At 46.7% G+C, this 18118-nt stretch overlaps 1 protein-coding gene across 1 annotated transcript in view; it reads left to right on the forward strand.

Moving 5' to 3' along the window:
* Nucleotides 1-15513: 15513 nt before the first annotated feature.
* LOC138831483 (fibulin-5) overlaps nt 15514-18118 on the forward strand; it is a 69961-nt gene continuing 67356 nt past the window's right edge. The window contains exon 1 of the mRNA XM_070028544.1: nt 15514-15969. Coding sequence (XP_069884645.1) covers nt 15953-15969 — 17 coding nt within the window. The 5' untranslated portion in view covers nt 15514-15952. The remainder of the gene's footprint in view (nt 15970-18118) is intronic.

The raw sequence follows: 18118 nt of genomic DNA on the forward strand, positions 1-18118 counted from the left end.
ATCCACAATAAAAAAAAAAAAAACTTTAGCAAACAGCTGTTGCCTTTTTCTTGAGGAGGGAGAAATGGCTTGCACATGTTGTTTATGGCCGAGCCGCTGCACTACGGAAGCCGAGGGCCTCCGAGCTCGCCGGATGTGTGCTGTGAGGATTCTCTTGGCGCCTTGGGAACTTTAAGTATGGACAACTTGTAAGTCTCAAGATTACGCATGAAAAGTGGCCCTGAAAGGTTTTGGTTGGCCTTTTCTCCTTTCTTCTCCATAGGCATTGCATGTGTGGCTGTCCTCCTGGTCTTCCCCCACGATACTCAGGAGACCTTCATTCTTTACCCAGATGTGCGGCTTGGACACTTAAACACTGGGTGCTGGCAGGACTGGAAGGTGGTTTTAAAGTTGACAGCCAGTTTGAGGTCATGATTTTGACCCTGTACAGGGAACCTTTCACAATATTTATCTCTGAATGGAGGAGAAGTGAGCATTACTACCCAGAAGTGGAGGAGAATGTCAAGTAGGGGTGCTCCTGAAGTTCGGGGACATTTCCAAAAGGTGAGAGGTCGGTATGAAGAAGACTGGTCTGGTCTCTGGTTTAGGCTAGAGTAGTGTGGGTGGAGTGGTGGGAGCAAAGCCAGTCGTTGGTGGGTGAGGCAAGTGTGCTCAGGGTTTGCAGACATCTGCTGAAAAGGCAGATCACAGGACGGAAAGGACATTAGGAGAGCCCCGGAGGAGGGAGAGTGTTTCTGATGAGACAAGGAGTGTGTGTAATATTTATAAGACAGGCAGCTGGGGAGAGGCTGGTGGGAGGTAGGAGGAACTCCAGTGGGGCAGGAGCCGTGGAAGGGGCAGCATATGCAAGTGGCAGATGGATTTGGCCACAGGGCCATTGAGGGAGCTTTCCTCTGACACTGGAGGAAAAGGAGAGAGTAGGCTTGAGGTGAGAGGAATCCAGTCAAGGAGAGAGACACGGCCAGATTACTGAAGACATGAGAAGTACTCTTTGAGGTCTATACAAAGAACTGGGGAGCCTAGCTAGAACTAGTGGGCCTAGCAGGCAGATGGGAAGAACACATCTTGAAGGAGCAAGCTGGCAAATTAAATGTCAGATAAAAGCCAAATGGCTCTGGCCTCAACCAATTTTAGTGGGATACAACATGTTATTAACTTGAACCTTGTTCTCCTATTCTGGGGACTTAGGTCAAGTGGACAGTGATGTAGCTGAGGATTTTATAGCATTTACTGTCAACATTTTAGTATATCCTGTAAATTAATAAACCATTATAACTGCAACAATATTTGTCTTGGAGATAAAGAAAAATTTAAAAATGTGAAGGCAAACATTTGAACCATTAGTTGGTTTTCTGCCTTCATTCCTAAAATGGAATCTTCCTTAGAGCTGTTGTGGAATAAAGATATTAATACTTTGCACAGTCATGATGTTTTAACTGTGACAATATTCAGCTGTGACTCTTTTATATAAGTGCTCTTTAGCTCCAGTATTCTTTGACTTTGGTGAATAATTTTTGTTCACCAGTAACTAAATCTTAGTGCTTTGAAAGTATTTGTGAGCTATATATTTTGTTAAAAGTTGTTTCCTACACATGTCAATACACTCTTTAAAAAATCAAAGACACAAGCTAGGTACTTGTACAGGCTCGCACTTGTAATCCTGGTTACTCAGGAGGCTGAGATTTGAAGAATTCTAGTTTGAGGCCAGCCCAGGGAGAAAAGTGCTAGACTGATTCTCCAGTAAACAGGCTGGAGATGTGGTTTGAGTGGAAGAGAGTTAGTGTTATCCTAGCAAGCAAGCCAGGCAAGTGGGAGGCCCTGAGTTCAAACCCCAGTATCACCGAGTGAGAGTAAGAGAGAGAGAGAGAGGGAGAGATTTAAAAATCTAAGACACATTATTCTTTGCATATGAGGCTTATGGACATGGAAGGTGTTTTAATGTGTTTTCCTCTCACAAAACTGAGCCCGGATGCCCATGGGTCCTGAGGTGCCTGCACTTACCAAGGATCCTCCCAGATGCCGAAAGAAGACACAGAAAGGCTTCGAGACAAAGCGGTATGCTTGCTTTGAGGGTCCTCTACAGAACCCCCACGGTTGTGAATTAGCACCTTAATCTCTTTGTCCAAAGGACTTCCAGACTCTTGAATAAAAGGATGGTGGTGATAAAGTTGCAAATTCTAGATTCATGAGGTCATTCTGTTTTTGTTTTTAAAAGCATAATGGGATATTTAGTCTGAAAGTTTTAAAACTCATTTTAGAGTTTTCTCCTTGAAGTATTTTCATGCCACTTGCAAACTTATTACTGGCAGAGCCTTAAATACATGCCATCAACGTCTGCTGTTCTCTGTGGAATTGTCTTGGCAGCTGGAAGCTCCTATGTTCAAAATACTGATAATGTTGAAAAAAAGTTCTTAGAATTGCTACTTGAAGAATTGACTTTATGTTTCCTATATAGTGTGTGTGTGTAAAATGTGAATTACTGGAAATATTTAAGAGTAGATAGATATCAGGAAGGAATATGGTTGTGGCAGAATGAAGAGGTCAATCATTGTAAAAAGTAAATACAAAGCTAAAATGGTTACACACACACACACACACACACACACACACACACAAAACAACCATTTAGAGGGCTCTGGAAGTTGACACAAAATTGAACATTATTTTTGGAAAGCCTTGAGCTTCAGGTAAGACTTGTGGAGCTCATGGCTTTCTTCCCAGGACTGCCCTGGGAAGCTAGACTACACATTAGGAACAAGATTATAAAACTTATGTAGAAACAGCAGCAGCTACAGTCTTCTAGGGGGAGATAAATTTCACAGTTTAAGTTAATTTAATCAAGTGAAAAGAAAATGGCATCAAAATCCATAAATGCTACAAAGTAACCTAGAATTTTCAGTTTTCAAACAAATGACAAAGAAAGGAGGAAAGTATGGCATACTCAACACAGCAGAAACTGGGTCTAGATGTTGGCTTTGGCTCGCGAACAAAGTGTGATTGAAAATACAAATCAAACATGGTTTTTGTGTTTTGTGTTGGTTTTCTTTTTTGTCAGTCGTGGGGCTTGAACTCAACCTGAGCACTGTCCCTCAGCTCTTCAGCTCAAGGCGAGCTCTCTACCATCTGGTTTTCTAGTAGTTTATTGGAGATAAGAGTTTCACAGACTTTCCTGCCCAGGCTGGCTTTGAACTGTGATCCTCAGATCTGAGCCTCCTGAGTAGCTAGGATTATAGGCATGAGCCACCGGCACTCGACTCAAATAAAACATGTTTTTAAAAATATTGTTGTTTTAGAGGTGATGTACAGTGGGGTTACCTTTCCATGTATCAGGTAAGAAGTCCATTTCCTTCCTTTTACATAGTATCATCTGTATCATCCCTTATTCTCCTTGTTCCCTCTCTTCCATCTCCACCCAGGAGTCGTCCAGTGCAGCCAGTGCTCCGCTGCTGCACATTTCACATTTTCCACTGATTCTGTGCCCTCCCCCACCTTTACTCGAGGTGAATGTGTATATGAGATATTCACGACAGAGAGGGCTGGGAAGGTGGCTCAGTGGTAGAGTGCTTGCCTTGCATGCATGAGGCCCTGGGTTCAATTCCTCAGCACCACATAAGCATAGAGATATTCACACCGAATATGAGGTGAAGAACAGAGTGATCAGGAAACAAAAAGACATTAAGAAAAGGTCCTTTGTTTCCTTATCTTGGAGTTCATTTCAGTATGTATATTATTTTATATACATATGAAGAGGCTATAGGCATTACAACTTGGTGATTTTCTCCTAAGACTAACCTCTTGGTCTGACTGTATGTGAAGGTATTTTGTATAATGTGTCCTATCCTGTGTGCAAGAAAATGGTTTTTGTTTTTTTTTTTTGGGGGGGGGGTCCGGTTGTGGGGCTGAACTCGGCCTGGGCGCTGTCCCTCAGCTCTTCAGCTCAAGGCTAGCGCTCTACCACTTGAGCCACAGCGCCACTTCCGGCTTTTTTCTTTTTGCTTATGTGGTGCTGAGGAATCGAACCCAGGGCCTCAGGCATGCAAGGCAAGCGCTCTACCACTGAGCCACCTTCCCAGCCCCAACATGTTTGTTTTTTAAAGAATACAGAATAAGATTGTAAACATACTCATTCGGCATTACATTGCATGCTCATTCAGCTTTATGAACTCTTAACCTGATATCACATTTTCTAAAGAATTAGAAATATTTTATTAAAATAGTTATGCATGCTGTGACTGCTCACCAACTGCACTTCCCAGCCTCCCTTGGTGCTGGGTTGTGGCGCTCAGACCCCTCCACCCTAAGTGTGGCAGTGGGTGAACCATTTCGGACCATGTAAAGAAGGTCAACTCCATGAAGACCACCGAAAGACAGAAACACCACTACAACCCCCGGACCAAAAAAATGCAAGCTGCACTGTGAGACACTATCATTTTATCATCAGACACAACATGGACTATTTTTATTTCTAAAAAACAAAAACACCCAAGCCATTGCTACTAAAAACTTCAAACAAAAACTACCATGGAGGAGTTGGGGATCTGCTCAGTAGAAGAGGCTGAGTTTAGTCTTCAGAACAGAAAAATACTTTTTTAAGGTGGAATTATTTTGACTTTTGGGGGGTGGGGTGGGGAGTGTTTAACTCTGGACTTCAAACTTGCTAGGCAGGTGCTTTTCCATGGCAGCTGCATCCCCAACCCTTTTTTGGTTTTGTTGTTTTTGAAATTGGTTCTCTCATTTGTGCTTGAGCCAGCCCAGACCATCATCCTATTGATACTTTCCTTATGACTAGAATGACAGATGTATGCCGTTGCACCTCGCTCTTTAATTGGTTGAGATGGGTTTTATGAGCAGATTGCCCCAGTTGGCCTCAAATCACAGTCCTCCCATTCTCAGCATCCCAGATAGCTAGGATTACAGGCAAGAGCCACGTGCTTGGCTTCGTTTTGATATTTGTATTAAGTCACAAGAAGAGAACTAATTACCTTCCATTGGTGTCTAAATAAGGAGAAGAAACAAGCTTGGGCTCATTTTTCATAGGGAGTTGGAACATCTGGATGTACAGGGCTAGAGAGAAGTTGGGGATGGTGTGCTGGACTTATTATAATAAGTCATCTTGATCGTCATGATTGGCAGAGCAATGGGCCCAGTGGAGTGGGGGGTGGGGCGGGCTGGATGGAACATGAGGGGTTAGGGAGAAAGAGAAAGAAGAGAGGCTGGGGAAAATACAGAGAATTAGGAAGAGAAGGCAAGGTGAAGTCACAGAAGATCCAGTACTCGAAGACGCTGGATGAACAGGCACAGGGAGGAAGCTGCTCTCCTCGGTCATGCAATCATTCAGCCTTAGGGAACACCACCATGTTGGGTGGCTATGAGGATTCTAGTAGATTGTGGAGGTCACTGAGGCTGGAACTCATTGAGACAGAAGGAGAGAGAAAGCTTCTTGAGCAGCAGACAATGGAACACCCCCTCCCCGTCCCCCACGCAGCCCACCCCAGGAGGAGAATGCGCAGTGGAGCCATTGCCTACCCCTGAATTCAGGTATTGGCTGTCATTTTATTTTCCTGATGTTTTGGACCAAACTGGATAATACAATAATTGAAAGAATGTAAGAAAGTAGGAGGGAGGGGGGGGCGGGTAAAAGATGGAAGGGTCCAAGAAGTTCTGGAGTGTTCCTGGGGGGAAGCTAAGACTAAGGGAGAAAAACAACCATGTAACAGTAAGTCAGAGAAAATGCTTGGTAAACTAGAAAGATTGAGGGGTCCAAAATAAATAGGCCTGCTGGGCTGGAGTTTGCACTGTTTATTTATCATCTGTGTAGCTCTAGTCTCCAGGGGACCTTTTATCTCCTCTCTTCTTCCTTTCTCTTTCCTTCTATTTTTTCCATTTCTCTTCCTCCCTCCCTCCCTCCTTTTCTTCCTTCCTTCCTTCCTTCCTTCCTTCCTTCCTTTTTTCTTCCTTCCTTCCTTCTGCCTTCCTTCCTTCCTTCCCTCCCTCCCTTGTCTTGAGGATAAAATCCAGGATCTTTCCCAGGCTAAGAAAATACTATACCACCAAACTACACCCCAGCCCTAAGACCTATTGCTTTGTCTGCCAAAAGTTTTTCCTTCACAGCTTTGTATGTAGGTCAAAGAAGAAGGTGTGCAGTCTAGAGCCATGGTAGATATCCGTGACAGACATCCTATTCCCTGACTTGCATTTACTCCTCTAATGCTTGTGATGTAATTCTTCTAAGGCAATGAAAAATATTCATGATTTAGTATTAACAGTCAAAACATATCAATATCAATGTGCAATTTTGTGAGTTTCTCCTCAATGTATCATGTCACCTTTTTTTTTGGGGGGGGGGACACATTTGTCTAGCAGCCATGGCAGTGAAGAAGTTGGCCTTCCGTTAAACCAGCAAGGACCCTGCCACAGATGAGGAGCCCTCACATCTGGGCCACAGTTTTGTATTCTATTTGTGATTGTGTCTGCCAGATGGTGGGTGGTGAGGCAGATGTTGGATCTCAATTTTGCAACTGGAAAAGCAAAACACCTAAAGAAGAGGTAATGATCTGTGGAAATGAAGAGACTCTATTCTTGTGAAAACCAGACTTGCTAGACCAGGAGCTACCGGAGGCAACATGAGTTGACTGATGAGAATGTTTTTTTCCTTCAAATTTTATTTTAATTAATTATGTCAGTACTGCCTTAACTTGTTCTTCTCAAGGCTAGCATTCTACCACTTGAGGCACAGCTCCACTTCTCTTTTATTTTTTGTTTTTTGTTTTTGTTTTGTTTTTGGTGTTTAAAGAGTCTTACAAACTGGAGGCTGGAGGCTCATGCCTGTAATCCTAGCTACTCAGCAAGCTGAGATCTGAAGATCATGGTTCAAGCACCCAGACCCCAAGTTCAAGCACTATGACTGATAAGAAAAACAAATAAACAAGTCTTACAGACTTTCTTGCCCAGTCTAACTTCAAACCGCAGTCCTCCCATCTCCGTCTCCTGAGTCGCTAGGCTTACAGGCACGAGCCATGAGTGCCAATCAATGGTCAGAATGTTTGACACAGTCTCAAACGTCCTGGTGGACCAGGGGAAGGGTTTTCAGGAGCTGGAAACTTTGTAGGTAGAGGAGGAGAAGAATGGCCTTTGGGAGGTTGTCGCATGTAGAAAAGCCGATTTGGATTCTGCTCATGATGGCACTTGTTAACACGGTGCAGGGAGACAGACTATCTTGTGAGAGGATTGGTGGCATCTGAAGTTAGACTGTCAGCAGGGCCCCAAGCTGTGAGAGCGGTGACCATCGCAGTGCCCTCCTGGCACCACTCCACACCTGTGTCAGTCATTTTGATGGATAAATCTGATGATGTCAAAGAAGCCATGTTTTGCAGATCTGTATATTCAACACTGAGTGACATTTTATACTGTAGATAACAGAATCTGTGATGAAAAAAAGAGCTTGAACAACAGATAAACATTTTTTTTTTGGTCATTTACAGGGCTTGAACTCAATGCCGGGGAGTTGTCCCTGAGCTTTTCTGCTCAAGGCTAGCACTCGATCACTTTGAGCCATAGCTGCACTTCTAGTTTTCTGGTGATTAATTGGAGATCATGGGGACTTTCCTGCTTAGGCTGGCTTTGAACTGTGCAGCCTCCTGAGTAGCTAGGGTTATAGACATGTGCCACCAGGGCTGGGTGCAAGCACAACAGATAACCATATAATAAGGACACATGTAAAACACTGCTCTTGGTTAAAAGGAATGAGCAATCCAAGAAGAGGATAGAGGAGGGCGTGTGAGGCAGCTTGGGTAACCCAGATGGTTTTCATCGCGAGTTCAGTAGGAGCTGTGAGGCTCCTGCGGCTGCTGGAGATGCACAAGGCTGCCTTGAGTCATGAGATACTTGAGCACCCATTGGAAGAACTGGGTTGTTTGCAGATGCCATTAGCTCATACCTGTAATCCTAACTACTCAGGAGACTGAGATCTGAGTAGCACAGTTTGAAGCCAGCCTGGGCAGGAAAATCTGTGAGACTCTTATCTCTAGCCAACAAAAATCCAGAAGTGGAGGAGCTGTGGCTCAACTGGGAGAGTGCCAGCCTTGGATTAAACAACCACCACCACCACCAAAAAACCCCACAGGGACAGCACTGAGGTCCTGAGTTTAAGCCCCAGTTCTAGCGCAAAACAACAACTAGAGAAGGGAAGAAAGTAGTCGTTGCTTATCCATGTGGAATATGTGCCAAACCTCCGTGCTTGCCTAAAGCCATGGGCAGAACCGTATGGTTTTTCTTCCCCATCTGTACCCAGGATGAAACAAAAAATTATAAATTAATCACACAGTAAGAGATGAACTAGAAATATCATAACAATATACTATAATAAAATTGCCCCAGCTACACTATTCTTGCCTGCTAGGGCCATCATGAACTAAAACAAGGGTTACTTTGTAATGAACAAAGTGCTACTGTGACAAGTGTTAGTATTATCCCCACCTTTGGTCCTCAGCTCCACCCAGATCTGAGCTCCTCCCTGCCCTGGAGTTCCCACCCTATAGCTGGCCACTCCCCATCTCCGATCTAAGTTGAAACCAATGGAAGGGCTAGAGGGGCTAGTAGGGCCTATGGCACGGACTTGCTGGACAAAGGGAAGGTTCACCCCCTGTGTGGGACGAAGCCTAGCACAGTGAAATTTCATCACAGGATTCAGAATGCCATGCATTTAAAACTTAGAAATTGTCTGTTTCTGGAATTTTTCTCTTAATGTTTTTGAACCAGAGGTGGACAGCTAAGGATGGAAACTGAGGATGAGTAAGAGAGTTCCTGTCATCAGGTGAACTGTTTGCATGAGAAGGACGCATGGTAGGCGGGGAGGTAGGGGGGGAGGCTGCAGAGGGGAGAATGAGGATGGCAGAAGCTGTTACACACAGGAAAAGCAGAACTGAGTTCCCCTGGTGACAGCACTTGGTGACAGTGAGACTGTTTGGTGAGGTTGTGCTTTTGTCTGTGTACGTGGGCGATTTACTACCTCGTAAAAATGATGTGGAGGGGATGATGGAGGAAATGGGAATTGGAATATTGTGACGTCATGAAGATAGCTAGCTAACTGTGGGATTTTTTGGTTCATCATCATCATCATCATTATTTACAGGAAATGGGGCTTGTTCTCTGGGCCTCAGCTCTTACTTGGCTTTTTCTCTTGGGGATGGGTTGCTACCACTTGAGCCACACTTCCATTTCCAGCTTCCTTCTGCCTACACTAACTTTGAACCTGGGTCCTCAGATCTCAGCCTAATGATAGGGATGAGCCACTGACACCCAGTGTGGGATAGCTAATTTTTATTTCATTCCCATTAGCCACCCTAAGAGCTACCTGTTATTCTCATTTTGCCTATGAGAAATTTTGAGGTTAAGTTCTTTCTCCTATTCACTCAACTGCCAAGTGGCAAAAGCAAGACTCCAAATCTTTTATTGAAACCTTCATTTTCTCCCTTTATTACAGGTGTTTGTTTTTGTTTTTGTGTCAGTCCCGGGGCTTGAACTCAAAGCCTAGGCTCTGTCCCTAAGCTTTATTTGCTCAAGGCTTGCTCTCTACACTCGAGCCACAAACTCCACTTCCAGCTTTTTGAAAAGAAGTGTCTCACAGACTTTCCTGACTGGGCTGGCTTTGAACTGCAGTTCTCAGATCTCAGCCTCCTGAGTAGCTAGAGGTGAGTCACCAGCGCCCATCTCTCCTTTACTACAGTTTGAAAATGGAAACAATCTTTCTGGTCCAGGGTGGGCCCCTGTATATGTTTCATTTCAAGGTCTTCAGTTAGCTCTTGTAGAGAGCGGCATGTTGGTTTCTCCCTATGAGGCAAATGAATGAAGTGATTTAAAGTGTCCCCACCCCAACAGATAGTGTTATATAAACATATTTGTAAATTAAATTAATTGTTATGTTGAATGGACATTGAATGTTACAAAATTCTACAAAAAAAAAAAAACAACAGCAAAGAGCAAATGCTCCTCCCATATCTGGTCCCCAACTCTTTTTTTTTTTTTTTTTTTTTGTCGGTCATGGGCCTTGAACTCTGGGCCTGGGTGATGTCCCTCAGCTCTTCAGCTCAAGACTAGCACTCTACCACTTGAGCCATAGCACCACTTCCAGTTTCCTGGTGGTTTATTGGAGATAAGAATCACACATACTTCCCTGCTCAGGCTGGCTTTGAACCGCGATCCTCAGATCTCAGCCTCCTGAGTAGCTAGGATTACAGGCGTGAGCCACTGGCGTGCCAACTCTTTTTCTTTTATTTTGGGTCCCTTGTGGGGCCTGAACTCTGGGCCTGGGTGCTGTCCCTCAGCTCTTCAGCTCAAGGCTAGCGCTCTACCACTTGAGCCACAGTGCCACGTCCAGCTTTTTCTGCTTATGTGGTGCTAAGGAATCAAACCTAGGGCCTCATGCATGCAAGGCAAGTACTCTACCACTGAGCCACCTTTCCAGTCCTGTTCCCCAACTCTTGAGCCAACTTTCTTCCTATGGATGGATGATGCTACCAAGTGAGGCATCTGGAAAGTGAGTGGTCATGAGGATAGAGCCCTGGCCAACAGGATTAGCGCCCTCAGAAAAGAGGCCTTAACCACATGCAGAAGACTAAAAGTGGACCCCAGCCTATCACCATGCACCAACATCAACTCAAAATGGATTAAAGACCTTAACATCAAACCTGAATCTCTGAAACTACTGCAGGACAGAGTAGGAGAGACACTTGAACTTATAGGCACAGGCAGGAACTTCCTGAACAGAGTCCCAGGGACACAACAAATTGGAGAGAGACTCGGCAAATGGGACTACCTTAAAATAAAAAAACTTCTGCACAGCTAAAGCTATCGCAACCAAGCTAGAAAGACAGCCAACTAATTGGGAAAAAATATTTACCAGCAATATATCAGACAAGGGGTTAATATCCAGTATATACAGGGAACTCAAGAAACTAATCCTTCCCAAACCTAACAAACCAATTACTAAATGGGCAAGGGAACTAAAGAGAGACTTCTCAGATAAAGAAATAAAAATGGCAAAGAAACACATGAGGAAATGTTCACCATCCCTGGTTGTGAAGGAAATGCAAATAAAGACAACCCTGAGATATCACCTTTACCCCAGTCAGAATGGCCCACATCCCAAAGTCAGCCAACGACAAATGCTGGAGGGGATGCAAAGAAAGAGGAACCCTAATTACACTGCTGGTGGGAATGTACACTTATACAACCACTTTGGAAAGCAGTCTGGAGGGTCCTCAGAAAGCTAAATATTGATCTTCCTCATGACCCAGTCAGACCACTTCTAGGCATCTACCCTGAACAACAGGAACCAGTATACAAGGACACATGCACCTCCATGTTTATTGCAGCACTGTTCACAATAGCTAGGATATGGAAACAACCCAGATGCCCCACCACAGATGATCCAAAAATTGTGGTATCTATACACAATGGAATATTATGCAGCTATTAGAAATGACAAAATAATGGTATTTGCAGGGAAATGGATGGAGCTAGAAGAAATCATGTTGAGCGAGGTAAGCCAAGAGCAAAGAGACAAACAACACATGGTCTCCCTGATAAGTGGATGTTAAATCCAAAATGTTAGGTGATACGACAAAATTAACAAGACTTAAGAACTTCCACTCATCTGGTCGAACCACTACTAAATAACCCCATGCTGCTGATCGTATGTATGGTGTATATGTGTACGCCGTTATATGTTATAGACCATGATAGACAATTTGCTCCAGGAAAGTTAGAATGAGTTTGTGACTTTAAATGAGCATCACTATCCCACAATACTGTGAAATTTGGGAAATTATGGAATCACTTAATCACACACACACAAAAAAAAAACCCACCAGAAAACTAGAAGTGATGCTATGGCTCAAGTGGTAGAGCATGAGCCTTGAGCTGAAGAACTCAGGGACAGCGCCCAGGCCTAGAGCTCAAGCCCCACGACTGAAAAAAAAAAAAAAAAAAAAGAAAAGGAAAAGAAAAAAAGAGAGAGATCTTTCATGCGATTGTTTCTAACTTATTTATAAGATTATGTATGTCCCTCCCCCCTGGTATAACCCCTGCTTTCACTGTATTTGATGTTGGTATATGTGGAGGGGAAGGGAAAAAACAAATCATTAAAACAGGGATACAGGTGGACCCATTGCAACAATGAGATGTACAAGTAGTTATGTCAAAAAACGAACTTACAACTTTAGGGGGGGAAACAAAGGAGGAGGCTACAATGCTAGATAAGAAATGTACCATGTAATTGTAACCCCTCTGTACAGTATTTTCACAATTAAAAAAATATGTTCATTAAAAAAAAAAAAAGAAAAGAGGCCTTAAGAAGAAAGCTATGGCCAAGCTGGAAGAGGGCCCCCGCCAGTCCCTGAGCATGCTAGTGACAGCCTGATCTTGGAATCCCTGCCTCTTGCCTCTTCAGCCATAGGGTCTTGTATTAAGTTGTGGCAACCTCCACTGACTAGCCCAAACAACCTCATACTTCTTGGGTAGTGCGTTTTTAGGGGTCAGTTGTGGGCTTGAACTCAGGGCCTGGGTGCTGTCCCTGAGCTCTTCTGCTCAATGCAAGCACTCTATCACTTGAGCCACAGTGCCACTTCCATTTTTTGGTGGTTAATTACAGACTTTCCTGTCTGGGCTGGCTTTGAACCATGATCCTCAGATCTCAGTTTCCTGAGTAGTTAGGATTACAGGCGTGAGTCACTAGTGCCTGGCTGGAGACATCTTTTCTGCCCACACACAATAATATTTATTTCACAGATGGTGAATGCTTTTCACACAGCTCTAAACTTTTTTTTTTTTACAGTTATTTAATGCCTTTGTTGACTTCCCCCCCCCCCCCCATCTACATTACATTACTTTTTTTTTTTTTTGTCAGTCCTGGGGCTTGAACTCAGGGCCTGGGCACTGTCCCTGAGCTCTTTTGCTCAAAGCTAGCACTCTACCACTTGAGCCACTTCCAGCTTTTTCTGTGTATGCGGTACTGAGGAATTGAACCCAGGGCTTCATGCAAGCTAGACAAGCACTCTACCAGTAAGCCACATTCCCAGCCCTACATTATACTTTTTTTTTTTTTGTCGGTTGTGGGACTTGAACTCTAGGCCTGGGCACTGTCCCTGAGTTCTTCAGCTCACAGCGAGCGCTCTACCTCTTGAGCCACAGCACCACTTCCTTTTTGCCCCCCTTATAACATACACCTGCTTTTTGCAACCCAGGTCTGCACACTCAGAACCTAGGTGGGTAATACTACTAGTACCCCAAAAGCCCCTTGTGTTTCCTTTCAGTTAACTACTGGACTTTGAATTTTTTTTATAAACAGAGTGGTCCAGTAAATACAGCCCTGTGCCCAGATTTTCTTCTTTTTTGGTTATTGGTTTCACTTTATTATTTGTCCACTTTTGGAAGTCCTTTATGAGTTGTAGGTCCTTATCAATGGACCTTAAGGTTGGCTATAATCTTTTGCTATTACAAGCAGTGGGAGAAAATCAAGCATGGCAAACCATCATTGAGCAATTGAATGCATATTTAAATAGCATAATGGACCCTCCGTTTCAATAACTATCACCATTCTGCTGTTCTTGATCACTGTAGCTTATTTTTAGGGTAGGAAAATAGATTATGAAACTTAACAAAACAAGCTGGCCACTTGGGGCTCATTCTTGCAATCTTGATTCCTCATGAGGCTGAGATCTGAAGGTCATGTTTTGAAGCCAGCCTGGGCTGGAAAGTCTGTGAAATATTTCTCACCAATTAACCAGCAAAAAGCCAGAAATGGAGCTGTGACTCAAGTGGTAAAGCACCAGCCTTGAATGGAAAAACTATGGGACAGCACCCAGACCCTGAGTTCAAACCCCTGAACTAGCACCAAAGGGGAGGAAAACTTACAAAACATGTCCTTTGGGAGGACAGCACAAATAATATAATTCTCTAGAAAGACTAAGTCAAAGCTCAACAAAATTAGTGCCAGGAAATGGGTACTTGAAACGGGTGGGGCAAGGGAAGAGTAGTGGAAGAAGGAAGGGTGAGAATGTATTGTATATGCCACACAAGTGAGAAAGCAAGGGACTGGGAAGGTTGGGGGGGTGAAGATATTGAAGGGAGGTCGCAGAGGCATTGTATACATAAATTGCTTTACTAAATGGCAAAAATATTTCAATCTTTAAATCTAAAAATTAAGAAAAGTGAGGGAAGGGCGGGTGGGAGTAGTGGGTGTGGAGGTTAAAGGGGTGACATTGATCCAGAGGCTCTGTACAGTAACCTGCTTCTGTTGAATGGCAACTCCTTTGTGCAGCTACTTAAAAACAAATTCGAAGACTAGATTAAAGCTGCCCATCCGTGGGATGGGCAGCTGTGTGAGCAGGGGGACTTGCCCAACCTCTCCCACCTCACCTCCTCGAAAAGGAGGCAACTCCTACTGCAGGGAGATGCAGGGGGCACAGGGCATTTCCCAGCGGCCCAGGATAAGATGCCCTCGGGAAAGGGGAAAGGGGAAAGGCTGGACCCCAACCAAACTGCTGGCATCTTCTATAGAACAGTGCCAATGGTACGACTGCACTTGACAAGGGGGTTCCCATACTTTAAAAAGAAAAAACAGGGAGGGAGGGAGGAAAGGAGGGTGGAGGAAGGAAGGGAAGAAGGAAGGAGGCAGGAAGGAAGGAAAGGAGGGAAGAAGGAAGGAGGCAGGAAGGAAAGAGGAAGGAAGGAAGGGAGAAGAAGGAAGGAAGGGAGGGAGGAAGGAAGGAAAGAGGAAGGGAGAGAGGAAGGAAGGAAGAGTAAGGAAGGGAGGGAGGAAGGGAAGAAGGAAGGAAGGAAAGAAGGGAAGGGAGGGAGGTAGGAAAGCAGGGAGGAGGAAGGAAGGAAAGGAGGGAAGAAGGAGGCAGGAAGGAAAGAGGAAGGAAAGAGGAAGGAAGGAAAGAGGAAGGAAGGAAGGAAAGAGGAAGGAAGGAAGGAAGAAAGGAAGGGAAGAAGGAAGGAAGGGAAGAAGAGAATGAAGGGAGGGAGGGAAAAACTGTAAGCCACCAGCGTAACAGAGTGTGAAGGATTCAGCACGGCTCCTCCGCGTTGCCGGCCACTCTGCGCGTTTCTCTGGTCTCCGGATCACCTTCTTCTTGGTAAAAAGACCCTTCTGCACGGAAGCAGGCCGACGCCGGGGAGATGCCAGGGGTGCGGACCAGGGAGGAGGGGCGACCTCACCCGGGTCTGGGTCCCGGTGAGGACCCCCCCCCCCCGCCCGTCCTCCAGCCCCGGCTCGCCCCTCCGCGTGCGCACCTACAGTGTCTCCTCGTCACTCGGCCCCAGCCTGGCCGCGGCGAGCGGCGCCGGGGCTGAGTTCGAGTCCCGCGCGGGGACGGGCGAGCGCACGGCCCGGCCCCGCCCCGCCCCGGGGCGAAGCCGGGGTCCCCCGCCCCCAGCCTCCCCCGCCCCGTCGCCCGCCGGCAGCCGAGGTGCTCCCCGCCCTCCCAGCGCGAGCCCTCGGCCCTGGCAGACGCCCCAAGATTGTGGCGAGAGGAGTCTAGCCAGTTGGTGCGCGCGGTAATCTGAACCAGCTGCGTCCAGACGGAGGCCCCCATTTGCATTGTTTAACATACTTAGAAAATGAAGTGTTCATTTTTAACATTCCTGCTTCAATTGGTCTAATGCTGAATTACTGACGAGGGCTAAGCGAAACCAGGTGCTCGCTCCCGGGGACTCGGTGGCTCCCAGCACCCCGGCGCGCCCCCCCCCATCCACCCCCTGGCCCGGCCTGGCCGCCGCCCGCTCGCGAGGCCCCGGTGGGATCAGATCGCCCGCGAGCTCCGCCGCTAGCCCCGCCGGAGAGCCGAGCGCCGGAGCGCCGGAGCCGAGCGCGGATTCCCCCCGGCGGGCCCGCCGCGAGCCAACCACCTCTCGCCTCGCCGCCGCGCGCGCGCGCGCCTGCAGCTGGGACATGCCGGCGTTGAGAAGGTGGGTTCCGGGGCCGGCCTGGCCCTTCCCGCACCCGGCTCTGCAGTTCTGCAGAGCTTGCTTGAAAAACACAGCGAAAACAACCCCCCAAGCGCTGGTGGGTGGAAAACGGGGATGGCTGGGCTTCAGGGCCGCGCCGGGGACGGGGACGGGCAGGAGCCCGGGATGCGGGGACACCGTTCCTTAGAAGCTGCCCCGGGGTTGGGAGTGGGGATGTGCTAACCCAAGCGCTGAGAGCGATCGGCAGGGGGACAGGGGGAAAAAGAAAGAACGACCCCCCCCCCGTGCTTTGCGTCTTCCTCTTTTCTTTTCGGGAAAGCGCCCCGGCTTTGTGCGCCCTTGGGCGAGGGACTGGACTTCCCGTGTTGACCCCGCGGGGTGGGAGCCGAGCCCCGGGTCCCCAGCGCTCGCCTGGCTGCCGCCCGGGCGCACCGGACAAGCTGAACATCTGGGCTGCTCCTGCCTTGTGTCTGTGTGGCCTTCGCCAAGGGCATGGGACCCAGAAGTTTCGAGCCAATGAAAAGTGGGCACTGCAGACAGAGATGCGTGGAAGCCAACGTCTCGCTCTTTGCAGAAATGGCCAGCGAAAGAATCCTTAAACCCTGCAAGCGAGGACATCCACTCGGGTCTCTATCCAGCCAACTCTTGACAACGCAATTCAGTTCTTTATTCAAAATTAACTATGGGTGTGTGAGGGGGGGCATTGGTGAGGGGCTGTCTCCATGCTAAAGGCTAAACTGCACCGATTGTCACCCTGGATTGGGGCTCAGCACCCCCACACCGCGGGCAGCCTTGACCCTTGGTGGCTCTCTGGGCTTTCCTTACGTTGCAGAATGGTCCACACGACCTGGACTGGATGGAGACACCTGGATTGCAGAGTCTCAGGGAGCACTTAGAAATATTTCATCTCTTCCCACTCCGGCATTTATATAGTTGGTTCAGGTTTTGTTTTTTTTTTGAGTTTTCTAGGTTTGTTTGTGTTTTGTTTTTTGAAATGACAAGGTCAGCCATTCAGGATGCTGTGGGCTGACTTCTTGCATATAATTTCCTTTTGGAAACTCTCTCCGTTTGCCTGGAGCTTATTTGGGCCCCAAGATCCAGCCGCAGCTCTTCCAGGAGGTTGGGCTTGGGGCTTGCCTGTCTGGGGGCTGCTTCTAGCCAAAGGAAATGGGGAGCAAGAGTCAAGTGAGGGAGTGGGGGCGGGGAACAGGCCTTTTCCACCGGTTCTTGAAGTCCCCGGCCCGCAGTCAGCCTGTTCTGTCTCCAACATAAACGAGACAGGATTTTATAACCACCCGAAAGAGAACTTCACGGGAAGAAACAGGAAAACATTGAAATTCATAATATACAGACTGGAAAATAAATTGGGTTATTGTTCTTTCATTCCTTCCAGATATAAATCTGGCTGTTGCGAATATCAAAAAGCCCTCGGATTTGGCTCTGCGCTTTATAAGGTCAGAGCTGTCTGCAGTGTTCGAGAACCTGGCTCAGGCAGACAGCTTAGCTGAAGTGCAGACTTGTAGCCACTTAGGGTCTTCCCTCTCCGGACGGAGAATGAAGAATGTGGGCTTGCAGGCCTGTTCTCCTGGGATGTCACCTTAAGTTGGGGTTCCCTGTGTCCCCAGATGGCTGTTTTATCTGGGTCCTGTGTCATGGGTATGCACGAGCGTTGTAATCTACAGATTCACTGTAAAGAAGGAAGGATTGGAAAGCCCTAGTGCAGGTGGTAGTAATGGGTACTAGGTCCACGGCTTGGCTGAAACAGCTGAAACAGATCAGCTGTGCAAGGACGCCTTCCCTGACTTGACTGCATCCATAGCCTTAGCAAAGCCGACAGCATTATTGAGTCACATGGCAGACCGGTTAGCTCTAGTGACAGGGTCTCCGTTTTGTAGCTCTTTGGTCTAGGGTCCTCACTGTGTGCAGAAGCTGCTCAGGAAAGTTTGTGCTGGATCCTATGAGCACTTAATGCATTTGCCTAGACTTCAGATTTCTTTCATTGTCACTGTTGCTAAGTGTCCATTCCGTGTTGTTATGGTGCATTCACATTGCTGTGCAGCTGTGGTCCAAAACTGCATCTTGCAAAACTGAAGCTCTGGAGTCGTTAAGCAACCACTCCCCCTGCTCATCCCCCCAGACTTGGCTACCA

This window comes from Dipodomys merriami, unplaced genomic scaffold (genome assembly GCF_024711535.1).
Source record: "Dipodomys merriami isolate MVZ:Mamm:240054 unplaced genomic scaffold, mDipMer1.0.p SCAF_198, whole genome shotgun sequence".
In the NCBI taxonomy this organism is placed as follows: Eukaryota; Metazoa; Chordata; class Mammalia; order Rodentia; family Heteromyidae; genus Dipodomys; species Dipodomys merriami.